Source organism: Melospiza georgiana, chromosome 1, assembly GCF_028018845.1.
Source record: "Melospiza georgiana isolate bMelGeo1 chromosome 1, bMelGeo1.pri, whole genome shotgun sequence".
Lineage (NCBI taxonomy): Eukaryota > Metazoa > Chordata > Aves > Passeriformes > Passerellidae > Melospiza > Melospiza georgiana.
Genome location: NC_080430.1, coordinates 150,613,102 through 150,637,849, shown reverse-complemented (window position 1 = coordinate 150,637,849; position 24,748 = coordinate 150,613,102). Strand labels below are relative to the sequence as shown.

At 40.7% G+C, this 24,748-nt stretch overlaps 1 protein-coding gene across 10 annotated transcripts in view; it reads left to right on the top strand.

The window, feature by feature from the left end:
* Positions 1-24,748, top strand: part of PTK2 (protein tyrosine kinase 2) — a 187,168-nt gene that overhangs the window by 53,459 nt on the left and 108,961 nt on the right. For 3 of the 10 annotated variants that reach the window (XM_058032463.1, XM_058032455.1, XM_058032420.1), the window contains exon 1: positions 4,346-4,549. The exons of 3 other annotated variants lie outside the window; for them this stretch is intronic. In XM_058032463.1, coding sequence (XP_057888446.1) covers positions 4,447-4,549 — 103 coding nt within the window. In that variant the 5' untranslated portion in view covers positions 4,346-4,446. Of the gene's footprint in view, positions 1-4,341; positions 4,550-24,748 lie in introns of those variants that run through there. 4 more of the 10 variants (XM_058032447.1, XM_058032438.1, XR_009115110.1 and 1 more) reach the window with 3 other exon arrangements.

Sequence of the window (24,748 nt, the reverse complement as noted above, 5' to 3'; positions counted from 1 at the left end):
CTACAGGAATTTGCAGATCTCCTTCAAAACATTGCCTTTGTTCTTCAGCTTCTAGAAATTACTAGAGTGATAAACAGTAGCCCATGAAGTAGTTAAGACTGTGAATTATTAAATCCAAAATAATAATAATAAGCATCTCCATCCTCATCAGAGAACAGTTCAGGTTCGGCGGGACCTTCAAGATCATCTACTCCTCACCCCCTGTTATGGCCACTGTCACCTTATACCAGACCAGGTTGCTCAAAGCTCCATCCAGCCTGGCCTTGAGCACTTCCAGGGATGGGGCATCCAAGATTTCTCTGGATGTGTCTCACCATCCTCATAGTGAAGAATATCTTCCTAATAATTAATTTAAACACATATTCTTTCAGTTCAAAGCCATTCTTCCTTGTCCTATCACCATGTGCCCTTGTCAGAAGTCCCTCTGCAGGGACTGGAAGGGGCTCCAAGGTCTCTCTGGAGCCTTCTCCAGGCTGAACATTCCCCACTCTCTCCTGTCTCCAGAGCAGAGGTGCCTCCAGCCCCAGTGCTGATGTCATGGCTGTGCTCTGGGCTGTGGCTCTTTGCTTTTGTTCTAACACGTGAATGTGCTGCTCTTTTCTCCCTTGGAGGAGATCTCTGTTGCTGTTCTGTTCATCTGGTGGCTGAGGTGTTGCAGGAGAGGAGCTGAAAAGCAAATTTCTGTTCTGCTCTCCAGCACTACCCCAGTACCAATCTGTCTGTTTTCATCACAGTTTCCAAACCCTGAGTTCAGTTTGATTTCTCAGCAGAGTGGAACTTGGACAAGAATTCCCTGTTTGGATCTGTCCTGGTCCCCTTCCTAACAATGCTCCAACTTGCCAGCCAGTTTGATCAAAATTTGATTAATAAACATATTAAATGTGGAAAAAAAAAAGTTGAATAGCAGAGAGTTCCTGAAGATGGCATTTACTGAGGGAGAAGCTGGGGTCAGTTCTGTGCTGATGAGATCTCTGGGACACCCCCAGGAGCTCCAGCTCTGGACATGACCATGGGGAAAGCCAAGGTTTGCCAGTTTGTCTGATGGGCCTGATCTTTGTTTTTGTTTGGATAAGCTTGAGTGGAAAAAATCAGACAACCTTTTATATGTGTCACAATTGTAAAAAACCCCAAAACCCTGCTGTTTAACCCTTTGTTCCCCAGAGCTTTTTGATTTTTGAAGGTGACATCAATAGGAGACAGGCTCAGCACCACAACGAAAATTTTAAAAACTTAATGCCTTGATACAATTTTCAAAAATGCTTCTGATTTTTTTCTTCCCCTCTTGCTTTCCAAAAGCTGGTGCTGATAATCAGTACTCTTTAAAAGCAAGCTGAAATTGAGCAACCAAGGTCATAGTCATAGCAGAAAAGTCTTAACTTGAATTTCCTTGGGGCAGAATGCCATTTCCTAGCTGACCCTGCCTGTCTGTTGTTATTCGGGTAGTCTGAGCTTTTTTCCTGGTTAGAATGTGTGCTAAGGAAAATGGTCCATGCTTCTGCATATTCTTAGTAAAAACTTATGAATTCTCCTTTTTGTAGAAATACGTTTTTAGGTTTTTCTTTGATAGCTGTTATCATCCTTGCTAACACAGAGACTGCTACACACATACTATGAGTGTGTGTCAGCAAATGCATCTTGCACAACAAGAACCAACGCTCCTGTTCACAGCCCTAATTTCGGACAGATGTTTCTTACCTCAGTAAATGCTCTAATCTGATTGGCATTACTTAAAACAGATTACTTTACATAAATGCTGCTCAGATACCTCCTTGAGGAGCAGTATTTATAAAATGTTGTAAATACTCAGTATACTCTGTGTACTGGAGATGTATTTAACTTCTCAGGTTTGTTTTCTAACTTTGTGCCTTGTCTGCTTCCTCCCTGCAACTTGGAATTTTGGGGTTTCTGAACATCTCCATAACATAAATTTTATGCTTTTGGCTTTTTTTTTTTTTTTTGTGCAGAAAAAGATTATCGTGTTATTTGAAAGAAGAGATGAGCATATGTTCACTGTGTACTTCTTATAATAACAAATAGATATTAAGTATTTTTTAAAAAGCATCAAGGAAGCACTTGGTTTAAGTGAAAAAATACATATTCCGGGTGTAAAATGTTGGACAGCTTCTAAAATTGAATTTAAAAAACTGTCATGTTATGAAGTACTTAGTTTTCACCTTCATTTTGTAGTTTAATACAAAACCAAGAATTTATGTCCTTGAGAAGAATGAATATAATACTGGTATTATATGAGCAGGCAGTATCTCTTGACACTTGGATTGATAATCTGTATTAGCCTCATCTGTTAAAAGTGTAAAGAATACAGAGTCCACACATTCTGTTTATTAAAACTGTCCTTGGTCATGCACTTACGAGTTGATATTTAAAGGGTTTTGTTTTCATAAATAAATTTTAAATTAGACCTTCCCCTTTTTACTTCTTGGTATTTTTTTTATCTGCTTTTCTGGAAAGCATTTTCTTTTCATGGAAGAAACACATTTTTAAAAATATATTTTACACCCTAGAGCACAGATCAAACCAATTTAAGGAAAACTGAAGAAGTATCTGCAGTTTCCTTTTTTGAAGGAAACAAGTCTGACTTGCTCAAGGTCACCAAGGGAGCCCATGGCAGAGCTGGATGTGTAAAAGCAGATTTCCTGCCCTGCCAGCATGAACCAGAGGGGCACTGAGCCTGTCTGTGCCCCTTCTGTACCCACACAACTACAATAATTGGGGCTTTAAATATTTACTGTAGCGTGTTTTGCTTTATTACTGAAGGTAAATATAATCGACCTTGTCACCAGAAGTGTTTGTCTGTGTGTGTAGCACTGAGGGGTTTGGAAAACTTTGTGGTGGGGGGAGGAAGGCACCCAGGCATGTCTTCAGTTCCCTTTGGCTTTCTTCAGCCCCAGAAAGAGCTTTGTGTCTGAGCAGTGATGCAGAACATCTGATGGGCCTGCTTGTGGCCTAATCTCCCTCTCTCTTTTTTTTTTTTTTTTACCACAGAATATTTTTTCTCGTTTAAATAGAGAAGCAGACAACAGTTAAATGCAGTTACTGCTTCCTTTCTTCTTCTTTTTTTTTTTTTTATCAAGAATTTTGACATCCACCACTAATTCTGCAAGGCCAGTCGTATATTGAGAAATGAGATGGCAGTAAAGAATGGTAATTAAACATATGCTGTAGCCCAGTGCATGCTGCTACAAGTAGGCAGATAGGTTAAGTTGAAGGCTGCTGGCTTTAGATTAATTCCCTTTTGGTTCTAGTCTTGGATAAGCCTCACGCCTTACTGCTGAGGGCTGGGAGTGAGAAGAGATTACCGTGGAATATATAAAGAGCTTTAATGAGAAGTGTGAATCTTGTTCCTGTTGATTTTAATAGGTGTTCTAGCTGAAACAGTTATTTATAATTTTTGTGAAGTACTTTGCTGTAAAATGGTTATTTGCTTTATTTCTATACACACATTGTGCCTGGTTGTGTGATTATTATAAACATTGGCTTCTGCAGTATTTATACTCACCATTTGAAAAGAAAACTATTTTAAGCAGTTTTGGTGTTAGGTGCTACAAAGTTAGGAAGAAACAAAGGCCGTTCACCATCTGGGGTGAATGTTTGAGGTGACCTTTGCCTTCTGATGAGAAATCAATAAAGGGTTTAGAGGGGGCTGGCTGTGGCACTAAGGACTGGCGTGGGCTGCAATATTCATTCTTTAGGGCCAAGCAGCACTGCCAGGCTTCTTCCATCCATAATCTCGTGGAGTGAGGCAAGTGCTGATGGAGAGTGTGACCCCGATTCCTGCTGAAGTTTGGGGAAGTTCTCCAGCGCTTTTAGGGAAGTTCTGTGCGCTTGGAGCCAAGTTATGCTTTTAGGATGCCTGGTGTCGGTAAGCGGACACAGCAAATGTGTAAAAGCGGTGGCAGAACGCGGGTGCGGCAGGGGAGGGGCGGTGCGGGACCAGGAACAGCAGCGGCGGTGAAGCGAGGCCGGTCCGCAGCCGGGCCGGGCGGCGTTTCCAGCGCTCTGCCTCGGCGCACAGGGTGAACCGGAGCCGGCCGGGCGCGGGCAGCAGACGGGGATTAGCATATTAATGGCAGCCGGGTAATCGCCTCCCGCCCCTGCCCGCCCTCCTCCGCAGGGCTCACTCCGCCTCGGCACCGCTCCCGGCGAGGAGGAGAAGGACGAGGAGGTGGATGATGCTCCGGGGCGGGGGGAGATGAGGCAGCGGCGCGGCCTCCCCTCAGCGCAGCGCGCTGGAGCCCCGGGCGGGCCGGGGCACCGCGCTCCCCCCGCGGCCAGGTGAAGGCGGACCGCCCCGGGGAGGGCCGGGGCTCCCTCCTCTGCCCGGGATCCGGCACGGCCAGGCGGCTCCAGCCTCCCCCCGCAGGAGCCCGGAGCGCTGAATCGGGACATTGTGTGCCGGAGCTGGCCGGCATCGAGCGCGCTCCGTGTATGTGGCTGCTGGAGGTGGCCGGGCAGCAGCCCCCGAGGCGGGCAGGTGCGGGCTGCATGGAGAAAAGCGGCTGCAGCCCTTTCCCCATGTGCTGGGCTAAAGGTACTCCGACCTTTTATCTATATATAAATGTGTGTGTCTATATATATGTATATATCTGTATGCATTTCTCTCTCCCTCTTAATTTAACGTTTTACCACCTGTGGTTCTATGGTTTTTTCCTTCTCAAAGCCAAGCTAGAAAATAAGTATTCTGGTCATGCGCTTGCAGTGCGGAGCTGCCCCTCTGCAGGAGCTGCTTCACCTGACAGCTGGGATGCTTCGGGTTTTGTAGGGTTTTTTTTTTTTTTCTCCCTCTGCCTTTAAGAATGATTTGAAATGAAAAGAGCGCTTGAGCTGTTTGGTTTGTACTTGTACTGATGTGAGGATCTGACGGCTTTGTTTGTGATCTTTGTATGTTTGAAGCCGCTGCGAGGGTGATCCTGCTTTCACTCACCTTTTAGAAGAAGTAGTTTTTAAGTGTCTGATCCTGATCGTAGGGAGCAAAAGACTCACATGTTTTTACTTGATGTCTCTGAATTTGCCACCCCTATTACCCACCCCCAAACGGAGACCATAAGTAGGCACAGAGCATGAATTTATTACAATGAGACGGTTGGACTTGAAATTGAGGCTTAACAATAGTTAGATGGACATGGGAAAGTCATTCACGTGATAATCTTAATTTGCACCCCAAGACTTTTATATTTACCGTATTATCATCTGGACGTTACTTGTATACTGGAGTTGTGGATGTGACTTTACAGTAAAGAATCAAATCTTCCTTAGATGGAAAACAACTGTAAAAAGTTGAATGTTGCTGATTGTAAGCATAACCTTCCTCGTGCTTGCTTTCACTTCAGTGTACTTTCTTTTTTGGAAGAGAAACTGGCAGTGAAGTATTGCGTCACCGTAATCTTGGATCACGGACAGCCAGTTACTTCGGAAGTACGGGGCAGACGTATCTAACTAAGGATTCGATAGGCATAGCTGCTGATTAGTTGTTTGAAAAAAAAAATTAAATTTATTTACAGTTTTTATTGTCTAGTAATTAGGAGGGCACAAGAAAAAGCATGTAACACTTTATCTTGCCTGCTTTCTGCACCTTTCAGAAATATTCAGGCTAAACTGATAATATGTCACACATTCGCATATTATACTACATAGAGTAGAATCGACTTAGAAATGGGAGAAGTGGAACACCACACCCTGGTTTCATGAAGTGCAGAACCTGTCAGCTCACAAGGGAATAATATTTAGTAAACAATGAGTACCGGTAGCTGGAAACAAAGCTAATACAGAGTGTCCTTTGCTCTTAGTAAAACTTGTTTACCGCGAAGGGGGTAACAACAATGCCAGATCTCTGTGTCATAAATTGGGTAACAGAAGTATTAGATGAAATTGGGATTCCTCTCCTTGGACTGCTGTGAGGGTCAGGATGAAGGTACCTCCCAGAAAGTAACTTTTTAAAGTAGAGAAGAAGAATGTTCTGAAAGCAAAAGCAAGCTTTTGCCATCTGCTGTTCAGGCTGCTTAGTACTGAGGTATCAATTTCTCCCCCCTACTCCAGTCCCAGAGGATGCCCCAGCAGGGCTGGGGATGGCTGCATTGGGCCATGATAAAAGGTATTGATTCCCCCCCACCCATTCCAGCTACTGAAATGAATGAAAAATGATCCCACCTCTTCCTCTGGTCGCCTGTGTTCTCAGAACATGACTTCAGGGAAGATTGCTTGTCCATCCCCTCTGCCCCAAATCTGGAGAGCGGCCCTGTAATCTCTTGTTATTCCTGGTGGGGGAGAAGGGGAACACCAGGGGTTACATAAGAGGACAAAGGCACCAGGATCTTTACAGCTGCCAGTTGTGATGGTTTCTAGAAAAAGCTTCATCACAGCCTCCCAAAAAATAGGACAGATGAGAAATAACTTGAGCTATATTTGTCATTGAACGGTGGCCATGCCTTAGTGGATGATTACTTTGTGTACTGTTCACCGGCTTAACCTTAGGGAAATGAGACGGATCTGGCCTACTTTGATAAGGGCTCTGAGATATCTGCAGTCCAAGAAAGGTAATATATTAATGAGAGAACCATTTAGTTCTGATGTCTTTATTCTGCCTCTTTGGTTTTTCTGGTAAAGTGTCAGGTTACCTGTAGCAAAAACTGATAAAACTTTTAAAGTATTTTATAATGTCTTAAAATGGGATCTTGATGTATGTATGATTTATGTTTTATCCATAACTTTCTAAGCGCTCTGTTCTCTTTTGAATGGGACAGATTGAGCTTTCATTGCACCAGGTGTGATCTCAGCAAATGTTTGTTCTTTGAAAAGGCTTTGAAATATTTCAGTGAGTCTGTGTTCATACAGAGGTTCCACTTTTTTTTAGCGTTCTTAAATCTGAAATCGTCAAATCTTCTTAGCGATAGCGTGGGATGACCTAATTGCAGTCAATTCTGTGCCTCTGTCTGTAGGGCTGCTACAGAGAAAACGATGTTTGCTTGCTTTAGAAAGTACTTGTGTGAATCTGTGTTGTTGCTTTTTGCCTCCTCTCCACATCTAAATCTAATCTAAGTAGTGTTACTGAATTGAATAATTTAGTCTGGATCTGCACACTCTGGATTTGAGGGTATTCTGGTGGATGAATGAAGAAAAAGTGTGTACTTTGTTGCTGGCATATTTCTTCTCAGTAAGTCTGTATTTCTTTATCAGGATAGCAGTAAGACATTTTTGGCTGCTTCCTCCCTCTCATTAAGTAATTTGAAACTTTAAATGTCAGGTCTTGTGGACTGATCATCCTTAAGCTCAGTTACAACTTCAGGGATGCTGAAGTGCCTGTCTCATCCCTGAGCAGTCACCACTCCTTTCCCAGCTAAGTGCTGAAACTTTGTGCTGCTATCATCCAGGACTGTTTCCTTTCTGCTTTTAACAGCAGAATAGAAAGTGATCATGGATCATTAAAGACTTTTCACTAACATCTCTGAAATTTGTTAAAATCATTAATAGTATAATGTATTACACTTCAACCTAGCTACTTTTGCTGGTAACTTTTTTTTTGTGTTCCCTGTGAATTTTAACCTTACACAATAACTGGGTGAAATCAGTGTAAACGTGACAGCCAAGGGTAGCTGGGCAGCTCTGCTATAGGTCTGTGAATTATCCACCCCAAGGAGGAGGAAGTTGCTTGAATATCTTCCAGAAATGCTCTGTTTAGTCATTTATGAACAATTAATTGATGTAATTCAGTGTGTGCCATGTGAGTTGTTACTGCAGGGTGACCACAGTCCTTGAACTCAGCCATTCAAACTAACATGGAAAATCTATACTGGCTTAAAATAATTGAGCCAAATTCAGTCAAAAACCTGCTCTTGACTAAAAGAAATATTAAAAATTTTAACCTGTGTTGTGAAGTGTATTTAATCTGCTGGGAAGGAGTTTTGCCCTATTGCAGATGTTGCAATCTTTTTCTAAAGAGAGAAGCAGTTCCAAGTGCAGTGTTGTGGGTTTGTTTTTTGGGGAGCGCTGCTGATTGAGGGGTGTGCTCAGATGGGACCTGCTGGTCATGTGTTGAATGTAAGCAAGGCAGTTGGATGCATAAGAGAGGAGGTCAGAGCTGGTTCTCCTTCATCTCCATGTCATAAATCTCTGCTGTTTTGCTGACAGAGTGATAACATTCAGTCCAACGGGCCCTTAGGTTTTTATGTGATAGGTGATCACTAAGAAGGACACAGTCATAGAAAATGGAGTAAGGGAAGTTGCTATGAAGGCTGTAGGCAGGTAAATAATCTCTAAAGAAAGATATCCTGCTTCTTTGCCATAGACATTGTATATCTAACATAGAAATATAATTGTTCTTGTGTGTAGAAAGGAAAAAAAAGCTTTTCTGTTTGTATGATTGTTCTGCTACATCTTCTCAGTGAGCTTCAGCTGAAGTGACTGGAGGGAAGCACCTGCTCTTGCATTTTTCTTTGCTCTATAGGTGTAGTTTAGGAGTGACATTTGGTGCTTTTCCCGTGGTGTCTGCGGGGAAAACAACTGGGAAAAGTCTGGTCTGTCATTTGTCAGTCTGTTGTTGGCTAACCACATGGGCGACATTGGCCATTTCCTTCTGAATGGTAAAGTTGCCTAAACTTTTGTTAAACTTAGTGATAACTTTGTAGCTTCTTGAGCTATGAGACTTGAAAACCATGTAAAGCATCTCTTCGATTCCTGTTTTTTGGGGAGGTTTTTGTAGAAAGAAGAAAAATAATGTTAATCTCATCAAACCACTAAATTTTAAAGGCAAAAAGTTCATAGAAGCACAGAATGCTTTGGGCTGGTAGGGACCTTAAATATCTGTCTAGTTTCAGCTCCCCTGCCCGTGGCACCTTCCACTAGACTGGATTGCTCAGAGTATCATATTCCTGATACGCCTGGATATATTTAAAGGTGGAAAATAATCTGGAAAAGCAAGGGGAGTTCCCTTCCAGTGTTACAGCACAACGTGTGGTAGCTCAATATTCTTGAAAATACAGAACTGTGCAGCTCAGGGAGTCTGCTGCCTTCCCACTGGGGTGATTGTTCCATTCAAAGACGGCTGGAATGGAAGATGGAGCTGGAGATATTCTTACAAGAAAGGAAAGTGATTGTTTTAAAGGGCTGGGGGAGCATTTGCTGTTCCCTGGGTAATGGAGATGTGTGATCTTATCAATTGTAGCACCTGGTAATGAGCCAGTGAAGCAGCTTGGAATTAAATTCTGAGCTGCCTGGAAAAAACCTAAAACTTCAATAAGGAAAACAAAATGTTTGAAAGATCCTTTTAAAGAAGCATTGGAAAACAAGTGTAACTGGGAAGTGTGGAAGTTGGAACCCAAGTGAATGTTTCATTGTTGGAAATGATGCATTAAGCAGAAAAGTTAACCAGGAGTTTATCACCCTAATTGCTTTCTTATGCAGTTTATATTTGAAATTTCTTTATCACAAGTCCCATTATATGTTTGTGTATATTTATTTTCTGTATGTAAAACACATCTACAGACATGTGCATAATTTGATTTGCCCAGTTAACCTGGCAAGACTTGCTGTATTTCAACATTAGGTGCCAAAGATGATCTCTTACCTGTTTTTGTGTTCTTAGCAAATGCATTTAATTGGGCAGTGTCTCTTTTGGAAGCTTTTTTTGGTGGGACTGTGGTACTGAAATGAGCTTTTGTGACTGGTGTTGTATTTGTAAGAAATGTTTTAGGTTGTCTCAACTCTTCACTTGATGTAGTGCTGCTGAAATTGAACAGTTGCAAAGTCATGTTTTGTAAAAATGTTGATATGCCAGCAAAGATGATGTACTTTTCATTAATTGTGTGGAAAAAACCCCTCACTAGTATTCCTAAATTCATGACCTGATATGGATTTGTTCATGGAATTATTAAAAACTGGAGACTTTATAGATTAATATACACTATAACAATATATAGGGAAACCTGTACAAGCTGCTGAATTCTATAACCCAGCACAACAGCCAAAAGCCAGACATAAGGAAATATCTTTGTTAAATACTATATAAAAGAAGCTTAAGTACAGGACATCATAGGAGTATTTGATTATAGGAGTTACAGAAATATTGTATCATTCATGAAGATTTCATCATGGTGCTAAAGCAATGAGATCCCTGCAGTATCTCCTGTTGAATCCACGTTGAGAGCTGCCAGTGCCAGCTTTCCCTGCTGGGTTTGCAAGGACAGGGCTTGCTGAGCTCTGGAGGTGATTGAGGTGTGGAGGTCACTGGTGGTTGCCCAGCATGGATTTATTGGCATATGGAAAGAGGGTGGGGTTGTCCTCTTCTGATATTTAATGTAGCGTAGCAGAGATAGTAAGAAAAGCATTTCTGTGTGTATTCAGTCCTGCTGAGTCATTTTATTGAAAATAACCTGTAAACAAACTCCCCTTTCCCATGTATTGATTTGATAACCAAGGTTTGTTACTTTATCAGAAGGGAGATTGGTTAATCCTCTCCCCAAGCACTGTCACTGCTTTCTGTAGTGTTTCTCCTGCCAGTGATTTCAGATCCATAACAGCAAGCACTGGGGGTTTGTGCTTCCTATTTAAATTGGAATCTGCTAATCAAGTGTTGTCCCTTGATTTACCAGGGAAATGTCTAAGGAGAAACAGCTTTTTCCATGGCCTGAGTCTCCTCATCTTGAGTAAATACAGGAGTAAAACCAGTGTGTGCTTCAGTTCTGCTGTGCCTTGGGACAGCAGCTCACAGCACCTGAGCTCTTCTTCATCACCTGAGTGATGTCTTGTGCAGCATCACATCAGCAGGGGATGAGGGTAATGAACTCAACAGTGGCATTTTGAGACCCAAAGCTGAACTTTTTACTTCATGTAGAACTAAAAGTAAAACCAGACTTTCCTCACTTGAACCATGCCTCTCAATAAAGTAAAATTATTCACTGAATTGCCAGTATTTTGTAATAGATTCCCATACCATTTGAGTTTTCTCCTTTAACATCCATCTAGAGGTCATAGGAGCAAGGAACATTTTCATCATAAGTGATTGCAGGGTGAGTAATGGTCTGCAGTCCTGTTACATCTTTATTTCTGGGAAGGAGCTGGGTGTGGTCTGTAGCTTCTTTGCTGATTTTGGAAGATAAGGGGCAATAGGATTGAAACTTCTCACAACTTTTCTGCTAATATGTTTGCAACTCAGCAATGATCTGTTCTTGCTGGTATGGGGAGATAGTAGGAATCATGTTCCTGGAATCTCAGTGTGTTCAGCTCAAAGGGGGTTTTGTCTCAGCCTGTGTCATGATGGTTGGTCAAGATAATATGAAGAATTGCAACAAAGGTACTTTGGAGTCGAGCAGCCTTGTCAATTTGATCCTAACAAATGATTCCTATGCAACAAATTGCATTGCCAGGTACATGAACAGCAGCTTTTTGTCCATTCAGGTGTTTGATTGCAGCAGTCCTGACTCATGCTGGCAGAATTAAAAGGTCTCTGATTTATGGTTCTGTAGAGCTGTACCTGTCAAATAGGAGCATGTGGATGCTGCAGATATCCATCCCAGCCCCTTCCCAGAGGGAAAGGGTGACAGGAGCTGTGTATCTGTTCCCAGTTCAGGGCTGATTCCTGTGTCATGTTTATCATGAGAGCGGCAAAGAAATTAAGATTTACACCCTGAGCTGTTCCAGTCAGTGTCCTCTGGCATGGAAGTGGGGTGGGCACGTAGGGATGGTGCCTGTCAGGGCAGTGAGTTAAGGTTTTATCAGCTAACCAGCTTCAGCAGAAGGTGGGCTTTCCTGCATGTGCTTCTGAAACTAAAATTAGGGGGACTTTGTTCTGGTTGTAATTGTGAGGACTTAGTGCCTGTGGTGTTCTTAGACAGAGTTGGGAGGATGCTGTAGAACCTCAGAATAGTTTGGGTTGGAAGGAATCTCCAAGATCGTTTCACTCCAACCCCCTCAGCCATGGGCAGGGGCACCTTCCACTGTCCCAGGTTGCTCCAAGCCCCATCCAAACTGACCATGAACCCTTCCAGGGATGGGCAGCCACAGCTGCTCTGGGAAATCTGTGCCAGGGCCTCACCACCCTCACACTAGAGAATTTCTTCCTTGTTCCTGTCCCTGAAATGAAAGATTTGTCCCTTCAATCTTTTGCTTTTATATTTCTTAAATGCATACACATAATATTTCATAGACTATCTAATATAAAATATATTACAGACTGTTTTATAGATACAGGATATAAAAACTGAATATATGAATAAAAGGCATCATCAGGTCTTTTGGCAGAAAAACATCCATTATTTTTCTTCTTTCCAGAGTAATTTTGGTGTTTGTATAGGTTCTGGTTTTATGTGATACTGAATAAACTTTTTGCTGGTTTTGATTGCATTAATTTAGTTCTTCTGGAACAAGCTGTGTGGTCTGTATTGACCAGTAGTGTTGGACTTCATGTTCAAAGTACCAAACTTGCACATCTAAATATAATTTAAGTGTCTTTTGTCAGTCTAGGGGTGCAATAAAAATGCTTTTAGAATAATGTTCTTACCTGCCACATCTCACTTCTCTTCCCAGCTCTACATTTGGGCAGTTTAAGTAATCTCCCACACTGATGAAAACCAAGGTGTTGTCAGGAGCACTTGCTGTGGCTGTGGCTGCCAAATCATTTCTGTGATAAACCCTCCTTCAGGTAGTCTTCTACTCAGAATTATCCAAATCCTTAATTGCTGATGCTGAAATCAGCCTGGATCTCTGAAATTGTTCCTTCCTAAAATTTGAAGGGATAATTGTTGTCCTTTCTCTGTGTCTGGTGTGTTCTGGGAGGGAGCAGTGACTGTTGGAGATGGGAATGGGAATTATCTGCAATCAGGAACAAGCACACCCTGGGTGCTCCTGGATGCACAGCAAGGTCATGTTCACAATTCCTGTTTCATCCTGTAGGAAAAGCCAGGCAAGTTAAAACACACTTCATGTTTATCCAGCAGAGAAAAGCAATGGCAACCAGTCACTTCTGTTTAATCCAGATTTATCTCTAGTTTGTTTTTTTTTTAATGTTAAAATCACAGCCAAGCCAAAGTAAAATAAACCACAGTGGGAGGATTTGGGTATAAATATATCAGGAACAAGGAAAAAAGCATCAAAATAAGGAAAAGCTCTCATACTTGAAACTGGCTGTAAGATGGGATCAAACTTGGGTCTGTATTTATGAGTTCACAGAGGTCAGAAATACTGGCTGAAGGATTTTTAAATCCAGGTGTCTCGGGTTACTTGTGTGGTTGCAAAGGCTTGTGCATCTTCAGAAGAATGAGAAACGAGGACAGGTTTGAAACTTGCAGTCACAAATCTTCTGTGTGTTTTCAGCATAGTATTGGGAAATTCAGGAAAGATTAGTATGAACACAGTATTTGGAGACATAAAATTAAGAGGGAGGACACCAAACCTCAACTTAAAATAGTTTTTTATGTCTGCAAAGAATAATAATTTTATTTTATGAATCAGTCACTGATGTCTCAATCCAGTGCGTATTTTCCTGTTCAGTGGTAGGAACATAAACAAGAGGTTGTGATTTTTTGGAATAATGCTACATTTTGGGAAGTGAGAGTCATTCCCTTTCCCTAATGTGGGAATTATCATGAATTTCAGTTTTGTTGCTGTCTGTGGTACACGTGATGCTTCAGCCCTACAATAATTGTACAAAATAATAGTTAATCTATAACTTTTTGTAGGTTATTACCACAAAATTCTTGAATATTTTTCCTTCTCTTTTTAGAGCTCTCCTTGCTCTGTATATCCAGTCTGCACTCACATTGTGAATGTTGCCAGTTTTGTTGTAAATGGGAATTAAAATGTGCAGCTTTATTTCTTTTCTCTGCTAGGAAAGTATCTCAGATCAGGCAGTGGGACTTGAGCTGTGCCCTTCTCTTCTCCCAAGGACAACCTCCTGCTCTGCAATAAAGCTGCTCATAAAATGTGTCCTTTGTGACTGACTGGGCAGATTTTATAGAGCTGGGTCCTTTCAGGTGCAGATTTTATTGGGCTGGGTCCTTTCAGGTGCTGAAATCTTCCTCCTTCCTCATCCAGGGCACTCAGCTACTCCAGCACTCACCACCACCACACTTGTGTACTCCAGTCTGCTGGAAATCCACAGGGGTGGGTGTTGCTTTGGGGAATCAAGGCCCCACTGAAGAAGAAAAGTGGATCTGGAACACTTTAGGTTGTGGATTTGTCAATTCTGGCCTGTATTTTCTTTGTCATTGATGGTACAGTGTAATTTGGCACTAAATTTTTAGATGGACTGTTATTTTTTGCTTAATTATTACTTTGTGTGTTTTTTCTTTTTTCTCTTTCGTTTCAGACCAGAGAGGTGCTGTTTGTTTTATCACTGTGAACTGTTTTCTTTAGCATATAAGAGAAGATTGTATAAATGTTATAATAACTTGATTTATAAGCTCAGAGCTTTCTGTCAAAACAACATGTTTATAGTCATACTCCCAGCCTAATTTGTTGTCTCCTTTTAATCTTAATTTTCTTGCTCTGAAACAAACAAACATGGAATTTAAGCCTTTCCTCTAAAATACCCTATAAGAATTGAAAAATTCTATCTCAAATAATTTCTTTCTAAATAATTTATATTGGTGTACATCTTTGCTAAGCGCCTTTTAAAGCATTGAGATCAATCTGTATGTTTAATATATGCTGTACAGCAGTATATTGTCTTCTTTAAATTAGACTCTGAAAGAACAAATCCAATTTAAAATTTATGTCTTACATCTGAAAAATGAGGAAAAAAAGTATTTAGCTTTTTTTTTTTTTCTGGGCATTTATCCAGTTTCTAAAGGCAACAACTTGATTTTAGGTTGGGTTTTTTAACATCAGATATTGAAGGTGACAGAACTTAACAATGAAGGCAGACACATCAGGGAAATAATTTAACTTTTTTCAAGTCCTGTCCTGTTAAATGCTGTGACTGAATTGTGATTCAAAGGAAGATGCAGAAGAGATATTTTTTTTAAATTACCTTGTATATCATAAAAGTGATGTAAATAAAGACTGAACCAGGGTTGTGTTTAGTTTTGGTATTAGTTGTTTACATCTCCAAAGTCTTTATGCTCTGAGTTTCTTTTGATTCATTAGAACAATGAAGAATCTTGAGTTGTTTAGTTAAAAAAAAAAAAATAAAATGAGCATGCACTGGTGTCAAGAAAAGCTTCCACAGTTCGAGTTGGTCCCAGAAACTTCAAATATGACGAAGAAGTTCTGAAATAAACTGAGTTTCTGACCTTGAGCATGGCAGGGGCTCATTGCAGTGAGTGGGGAAATGGGCTGGGCTGTGCTGCCAAACCCGCCGGGGTCTGTTCCTGGGGGGATTTTTCTCTCAGCTTCACCCCCTCTGTGCCTGTCTCGCTCCTGCTCTGTGTCACAGGCTGTGCAGCTCGGCTTCTTGCTGTGAAAAATGCATTTTCCACAAAGAAGGGTGGAACAGGGATGTTTTCAGTCGCTGTTAAGTGACATCTTAAATAAGGAATTAGTGTTGCCCATTAATGAATCAGAATTTGGTCTTTCTTAAAACTTTTAAAATGTGTAGGATTGCTGTAAGTGGAAAATAGTGGCTTGGGGCTGTTAGTTTAGGGGCTTGATCTTTATTTATTTCTTTTTAAAAATTTATTTATTTTGCCTAAAGGGGTAGGGTAAACCATGAAGTCTCATCAAGTATGCGGCTCTGTACTCTTCTTTGTATTAGCAAAGTATTCTTCTGTTCACCTCTTAAAGTGGGAAAACTAATTTCCTTCTGGAGTGTGAAAATCATTTGCAGCTCATTTCTTCAGAGCAAATCCTATTAACTCTTGATGTCTCAGGTTTTCCTCTGGTGTGTCTTTGACAGAAGAACATAACTGCGTTTTAAGTGAGCTTTTCTTGTGGAATTCCTGTCAGCCATGGAACTCACTTGCTAAGTGAAATATTCGGCAGCTGATTAAAATGTAATGAAATCATATTCCTGACAAATGCTGAGCATCTTTAAAGACCATACTTTGACATTTGCAAAATAATGGGAAATAATTAGAGGTTAGTTGTGCTTATGCTGCTGTTGGCTGTGCCAGGCATATCTCAAATTAACCTTTTCCTTTGCATTTCATTGTAGTTACTTGTTCTGTCATGTGTTCAGTTGGTCTCTGATGGAAAAGAAGCACCTCATTACATCTTAAAAGTTCCTGTCACCTCTTTAAAATTCCAGTGCCTGGCGGGAGAGCTGTGGATGGTGCCGTGATAGTCAGTGATCAGCTGCTTTGTTGATTTTGGTGCAAATTACAGGTGCTCATCGCCTTCCTCACATGCAAACAAACCTTACTTGTTTATCCTGTTCCCGCAGAACAGGAAGAAAGAGGAAAAAGTTGGAAACTACACTTGAATTTATAATATTGGTATTTTTCACCTAATTATGTTTGTCTTCTTCATTTCAGTGGAATAGTTCTTCTTCATCTCCTACTTGTTCTCTGTCCCCCTTTGCCTTTCATCTTCACTTCTCTCTTCGCCAGGTATTGAAAATCAGTAAATGTTATTGAATAGATTAGCAGCAGAGGCTTAGAGTGTCAGTTTTAGACTGTGAACCCCAAGAAAAACTAAACCCCCACCAAAACCAGAAAAAAATAAGGCCAGACTGATTTATTCTGTCTTAATGTGTAAAAGCAACTCAAAAATCATTTAAGCAGTAGGGCTCAGAGGGAAGCAAGGGCTCCATGGTTGGGGAGAGTGGATGAGGAAATGCTTGGCAGGGAGGAAAGGGGTGGCAAATTCTGCAGCTTTGGCAGCAGCAAGGAGAAATTATTAAGTTGGTGAAGCAGCCTCTGGTGACAACTTGCTTGCCTTTGAAAAATCAACTCAAACCTCTGTACAAATACACTCTTCAGAAATGACCATTTATCAATTTTGTAGCTCCTAACACAGGCATGTCTGAGAAACCAGACAAATTCCTTTAATGATCTTTGGATGTTAAACTATACATGGGAACTTAAACTGTGTGCAAGAAAATATTTTTCACAGAAACTTGAAAAATAAGGCCTGAGTGATGGGATATCTTTAATTTTTTTCGGTTTTGGTTGTTTGTTTGGTTTTTTTTTTAAACATACTTATGTGAACCCTTATAAAGGATCAGACTATATTCAGTGTAGGCTTTTTGGATGTGTTCATAGATGGGCTTTTTTTCATAGGGTTGTTCATTTTTCTGAGCTGTTCTATAATAAAAATAGTTTTCTTTTAGTTTTCTGACTTCTTTTAGTTTTCTGACTTGATTTCAGGCTTTTCTAAGCATGGACATCATTGTTTTGCACTGGCATCTATTGACTTGATAAATGTAGTCTGTGCAAAACCTTCCAAAGCTGTGTATCTGTATTTTCATCTGAACTTTTTGGAAGCCCCAAGGGTTATATCTGACCTTTGGAACAAGTCCAGGAGAGACCATTAAGTCGATCATGGGGCTGGAGCACCTTGGCTATGGAGACAAACCAGGAGAGTTGGGGTTGTTCAGCCTGGAGAGGAAAAGGCTCCAGGGAGACCTTGGAGCCCCTTCCAATGCCTGAAGGGGCTACAAGAGAGCTGAGAGGGATTTGGGACAAGGGCCTGGAGGGACAGGAGGAGAGGGAGCCACTTTAACATGAAGGACAGGAGGTTTAGATTAGATATTAGGAAGAAATTCTTCCCTGTGAGGGAGGTGAGGCCTTGGCACAGGTTGCCCAGAGAGGTTGTGGATGTTCCATCCCTGGATGGGGCTTGGAGCAACCTGGGATTGTAGAAGGTGTCCCTGCCCATGGCAGGAGTTGAAATGAGATGAACTTGAAGGTCTCCCTTCCAACCCAAACCATTCCAGAATTCTGTATTGCACCTTCAATAGCAGAAGCAAAAAGTGAAGCTTTTATGGATGTTCTTAATGTTAAAATAATTTAACCCATCGGTGATTGTCTCTTTGGACAGCATCTCCTCCTACTTGTGACTCTCTCAGGAGAATGTGTGAGCATCAATGTTATATACAGCCTGTCCTTAGATTTCTTCATTATCCACTGCATTAGAGACTTGTAGAGAATCTTTTAATATCAGTTTATCCATCCTTGTGGATCTTGTAAATATTGATCAAGCTCCCATCTGGAGTCCTGCCATTTTTAGGCTCCTTTCACAAGGCTCCTGCTCTGCCCCTTCATTATTTTAGTTGTGCTTCTCTGGACTTTTGAACAATGCAGAAGATGTTCTGGAAATTCCATTGACTTTTCTCTTGAACCTTGGGGCGAAAATAGAAAAAAATTAATCCATAATTCTCTGCTGGCAGGGGGTTGTGTAATGCTGAAGACACCCCTTGCCTTTAGTAAGAACCATTGACAGAACCTCTTCCAAGTCACAAAGATCCCAAAGATCCAATTTCAGGCAAAAATTGGTAATCTGATGAAAGTCTTTGTCATCTTTGTTTAGAATATTTCATAATTTTATTAATTTGTGCAGTTTTTCCTAATTCTTGCTCCTATTCACTTAAGGTAGGGTTTAAAGTGTTTCCAGGTACTTCTGACCCTGGCACCTCTGACTTGCTGCATGTTTATGGTATGGAAGGTGCATTGTCACAACATTCAGGTTTTGTGCAGAAATATTTTCATACATATTAAAGCACACACACTCCTTGCTGAAGGAGATTGTTCTTCTGTTTTCTCTCTAGCTACTGTGAAGTATTTATTTTAAAATTATTTCAAGCATAGTAAGAGCGCAGATTGCAAATAGGTAAGAACTCTGCTTCCTGAAGCTCGTGTGCAAAGGTGTTTTAATTGCCAGATCCTTTTGCATTGTGTTCTCAGGCCAAGTCAATTCAGCATTTCAAAACTGCACGTGTACAAGTGCACCCCCCCTCTCCAATTAATATTCCTGTGTGTTCTGGTAGAGGCTTGAAGGGGGATGGATTGATACCTCTGTGTGTGGGGTGTTAGCTTATGGAGGTGTCTTGTTTGTGTCACACCAACTTAATTTATTACCACCTGCTGTTTCTGCAAATGGTGAGATTGTCACACACAAATTGCATATTTCATCACCGTGATGGTGGGAATTGATTTATTGTTTCCAGGGAAATAATTGAATAGAAGAAAAATGCACTGTAAAGTAAGTTGCATCTTTATGAGCTTCTTACTTAATACCTGTCCGTTATCAAATATATTCTAAAAAGGTGCAGTAAATTCTTGTGGGGCTGGTGAAACCTGCTGACTTGGTGCCTTCAGGTGTGCCTGAGTTTCTCCACCATGAAGATGTTAAACCATGAGGATGTTAAACCTGTCACCCCTGTCTCCTTTGCTCCCCTGCCATGATGAGGATATGCTCACACTGGTGGTTTGGGACCTCAGTGCTGCTGGGTCTGTGCTGAACCACCATGGATGGGCTGTCACAGAACCTGCAAAAACTCATTTTACTTCTGAGTTTGAAATGTGTAGCAGTAGAATTAGATATTTCTGGTATTTCTGACCCCATTCCCTGTTGTTTGAAATTAGATAACAAATCAAATCTGGGTTATCTCAGGTGGGATGAGATGGATTAGATGGAGCAACCCAAACAGTTGCTTTAGTGGAAGAGGCTGATGTGGGTTTTGGCACAGGCTGTGTTGTAATTATGGCTCATGTGTTGCAAAGCATGATGAGGTTTTGAGCCAGGGTGTCTCCTGTCAGGGGGGGTGGACAGGAGATGAAAATAGTGCCACATATCCTGTGATTGATTATTCCTGTGGTGTTCTGCATGATTCCTTCCACAACTGGAAGTGGCAAAACTGAGGAAACTTAATTGTACTGAAGCTTGTCTTGCTTTAGGGAATTGAACCCACCTCTTCCAGGTTCCAATTATTTTTTTCTACCACAGACCCAATATTTTATCCTTTTAAGTACTAAATTCCACGTTCAGAGAGCTCTCTTTAAGGAAGCCCTAAATTAAATGTATTTGGGCTGGTTAATACCAGTTGGAATGACTTCCTTCCCCTAGCTTACAAACCTCAGGAAGTAGTGACTCAGTTGGAAGTAGAATGGTCTAATGGCAGCTGTTACCTTCTTTAGCTCTTCTAGAAATTTTAACCCTTCTGGTCATTTGTGTCTCATGCAAAGCCAAATTTTTAGCTGATCTGACATATATAGTGGAGATGGTTCTGAAAAATGAATTCGTTTTTCTAACATCAGTTCTTTGGTAAGCTGTTGTCTGACTCCTCTCTGTTTACTGCAGGTTGAAGAAACCCCTAAAACACACATTCTGAACCCACTTTATATTGTAATCATGTTATTTTGGTGAGAGCTTTCCCTTAAAATTGTGAATTCCTTATTTCTCGGTAGAGTATAAATGTCAAACTTCAGGCCCGGTGGTATATTGGACTTGCTTTAATTAATTAAGAAAGGTTCAGTAGCCCTGGGTTAGATTGAAGGTAAAGGACTGAGAAGTGCTTTGACTGGACACCAAAGGTGTTTTCTTGGATGATTCCAATTTTGTGAGCCTTTCAGTGTTGATGGTTCCATTCAGAGATTTAATGATGCATTCACTGGAAAACCCCACCAGAAACCTCAGAGCTTCATTGGGATTGAAAAGAGCAAAAGCCCTGAATGCCCTTCCCTTAGCAGGGCAGTGCACAGCACAGAAATCCCTTTTTTCTGGAGGAGTGTGGGAACAAGGGACCCTGTCCAAGGCAGAATTCCAGCCACAGGGGGTTGGTGAGTTCTGGCTTTGGATTCAGCCCTGCACAGCACGGCAGGAGCACCCACCTGGGATGGATGTGCTGGTGGGGAATCCATAAATTGTGTTCTGATACAAAGCAGTATGGAATCATTGGTGCTGACTCCAGGAGCCTGATGATCTGTTTGGAGTGGATGAAGTGTTTTAAATTGCCTTTTTAAGGCTTTATTATGTTTTGTTGGGTTTTGGGTTTTTTAAATACAAATCTTGAAGTGGTCCATGCAGTGTATGTTTATCTGTTTCTAGCTTGACTTAGCCAGAGTACAGAGTAAGGAATCATGTTTTTCCTGATTTCTGCCTATATACCAGAGGCTGTTGTTACTGGCTTTGAGAAACACCTGAGCCAGAATAAACCCAAGGAAAACTTTTTACAGGTCATTGAATTTTGTAAGAGGCCATTGCCCTGCCAGCAACAGCAAGGCTGTTGTCATGCTGTTCCTCCTGAACACTTAAGTGCCTTTTATCTCACACTTAAAATTATTAAAGGGGGTTAAACATTAAATGATAGCTGGAACATTTTGAATTATAGGCTGGGATGGTGTCATTCAGTAATATAAAACCAGGAGTTGCCAGGTAAAATCGAATGGTGGCCAAAGCCAAATGTGTTAAGCCTTGACAGTGTGCAGTTGGGATATCTCATTGCTCTCCTCAGCTGCCTCTAGTTCCAGGGAGTTCTGGTTTTTAATTTCCGTGAAGCAGCCTTGCATCATCACCATTCTCATTAGTTTTTACCATTCAAGAAGGACAGTAAACTCTTCCTGCTTGTGTTTTCTTCTAAAGCTGTTTGGAAGAACAGCTGGGCTATGTGGGTCCTCCTTGGAGCAATATTTCAGACAGGAGTGTTAGATTATTTGAATTCATTCCTTCAGTCCCATATTTCAATTTTCATAGCAAGGGCTGCTGCCAACAAGTAGTGCAGCTTCAAAATACACAGAAATTAATTTAAATCTTTATTTTAAAATTGCACAGTTGTTACTTGCTCATTTCTCTGGTGTCTTTTGAAATAAAACTGCACCCCTCTAATTCTCCAGAGTTTTCTAGAAGCAAGCAACAGAAGATTCAAGGGGAGATTAGTGTTTATTTGAATTTCAGTGGTGCCAAGGGACCACAGTGAAAGTTCAGAGTGCTGTTGAGAAATTAGGCAAGTATCTAACTGGGTACTGTGTTCTAATTAAAGCTTGTACAGACATTGATTTTCTTGTATTCCCAACACAACTGATGTTTCCTCACTATTTAATTTTTTAATATTAAAAATAGAAAACGGTGCTGACTCCAAAGGGAATTGCTGATAGCACAGATTATGTAATGTTCCAATAAAATTGGGTTAAACTGAGTATTTAAAGGTACATTAGGGCTTAATCATGTGGGATTTTTAGTGAGAAGGATGGGTGGTACTTTGAATGCAGGGTGGATGAGCACAAGACTTTTTGGGACATTTGGAAAATTGCTGCTTGACAGGACAAACGTTTAACCATTGGTCTGTCCCCTGAAACTTTGTCAATCCTGTCATCCCAAGGGGCAGCTACCCCAGGAACAGCACTCAGCAAAATCCACTCTGAGTTCTTCAGCAGCCTTTGACCATAGCAGCTGTGCAGGGAATATGGCATGGTTTAATTTAATTTAGGTGATGCATTAATTAATTTATACTTTGTTTATTATTGATTTTTAGTGAGTTATACTTGTCTTACAGGCCCAGGATTGTCATATTGCTTCACTTCATGTGGGTCTTGTAGTTCATGCTGTGTCTGAATTCCTCCTTCATGCTTCCTTGAATGTTTAATCTCCTAAAACATTATTATAATTGAAATAAGTGTTCCCATATTGGCAATTTGTATTGCTAAACTTGTTTTGACTTTGGTTTGTATTATCTTTCAACTGTATTGAGACACAGATTTAGTAACTTTTCAGGCAATATTCCCTGAGGGGAAAAAATGGAATTGCCAGTACTGGTTTTCTATTCCATACTAATGCAGTGAAGTACTTGGTGAGATGATTTAGGCTAAAATAGGTACTAAGAACTTGATTATAAAATTGTTTTAATGTGTCTGGGTTTATACTTTTACCTGAGAACCTTGAAAAATGCTTTTGACTACAAATACTGCACTTAAAAATAAATATATTTGGAGTAGGGAGAAAGCAGTGACCAGGGAGGGACTAAAAAGTGGCAGCAAGAGAAATAAATAAATAAATGTGTTCTTGGATGTAGTCATAGCAAATATTACCAAAACCAGTGAACATAGCTGAAAGGCAGGGTAAAGTGGAACAAAGGATTGCTCCTTTTTTCTTTTGCTTTTGAACATCAGCATTAGCTGAAAGAAGAAGTACAAGAAAAATAAACTCAGCAGGGAACAAACAGGGACATTCCAACGTGATTTTTGGAAATAGCTGAAATTACTGAATGTCTTTGAAGGCTAAAGTGATGATAAAAGGAAAAAATAGCCCTTGTCCTTTCTTTCTGAGTCCATCCCTAATTTGAAATCACAAACCTGATGGTTTTCTCCAGGTTTCATCCTTAAATGTGTAACAAGATGTTGACATCAAGGAAATGCAAAAAGGGCTTGTCACACACCTGGCACCTTTGCTGCTTCTGTGCTGTGGATGTGTTTGTATCAGGTGATGGAATACCAAAAATCAGCAATGTGCTGACTCTCAACACAGGCCCCAAAAATACAGCCTTTGTCATGGGGATCCTAGTTAAAATTGTACTTTACACCTTTCCTGTCTGTGAGGTTGAGATAGTCAAGTTAATATTTGCAAGGTGAGTTACAGCAGGATTTAATACAAGCTGTGAAAATGGATTGAGCTTGAAATGCACGAGATGTTTACTCTCTGATGTGAGATGTATTCTGGATGATTTATGATTTTAGAGTGTGAAATAAATCCTTAATTTGGTTTTTATTGCCAAATAACAAAATTTCAGATGTTGCAAGGCACCTGTGGAGATTTATCCTCCTCTGCCTCTGCTCAGAGCAGGGTCAGCCTACAGCAGCTTGCTCAGGACTGTGTCCAGCTGTGATCTGAATACACACAGATGGAGATTCCACAACCTCTGGGCAACCTGTTGCAGTGTTCAGTCGCCTGTGTAGTGCAAAAACTTTCTCCTAATACTTAAAATGGAAATTCCTGTTTTGTCCCTTCATGCCCAAATAAATAAATGTATCACTGGGCACCATTGGGAGCAGTCTGGCTCCATCTTTACTGTATTTACAAATTCACACATTTGGAAAATCCCCCTGAGCTTTTTTTCCACAGGCCAAACTATCCCATTTATTTAAACCTTTCCTTCTATGACAGACACTCAAATTCCTGACCTGTTTTTGTGGCCCTTCATTGGACTCTCTCCATAATGTCCCTGTCTCTCTTGTCAGGATGGGAACAAAGCCCAGGAGCCCGATGGTTGCAAGGACACTTTGCTGGCTCATGGTTGGCTTGGTGTCACCAAGACATCCAGGTCCTCTGGAAAGCTGCTTTGCAGTCAGTCTGTCCAGTAAAGCAGCTGTTTGTCAAAGGTGCAAGCAATCTAAATCTGATCTTTTATTTACTTTAATAATTAAGTCATATTTGAAAGTATTTTAAGTCTTGCAGAAGGATTATTGTACCAGGACCAGAGAGCAAAATGAACTCTGAATCCTTACTGTATTCTTAGCTTTTCTAACAGATTTTATGGATTTTTTCAGATTTGTATAGGTTTGAATTTAGATGGACCAAGTTATTTTGCAGAAATGCCACCTGGAAGGGGCTTTAGCTCATAGATGTCAAAGCCTTCAAGCCTTAGATGGGGATCAGAATGTAGAGGTTAAAGAATAATAAGATTTCATGGTATCTGCAAAGGACAATGTGGAGTCACAGTGTGAATAATGTGAATAATTACAGCTTGGTTCCTTGTAACATGAACTTGTTAGCACTGCATTGTTGGCCATCAGCCAACACTAATAAGAGGAAGTGTTGTTTATTTTTTAAATTATTTTTTATTATCAAACTGCTGATGTTGAAGACATTATTTGCATTGAAACCATTTTCCTTATGAGATGCCTCTACTATCACTTTATTAACCAATTTGCAG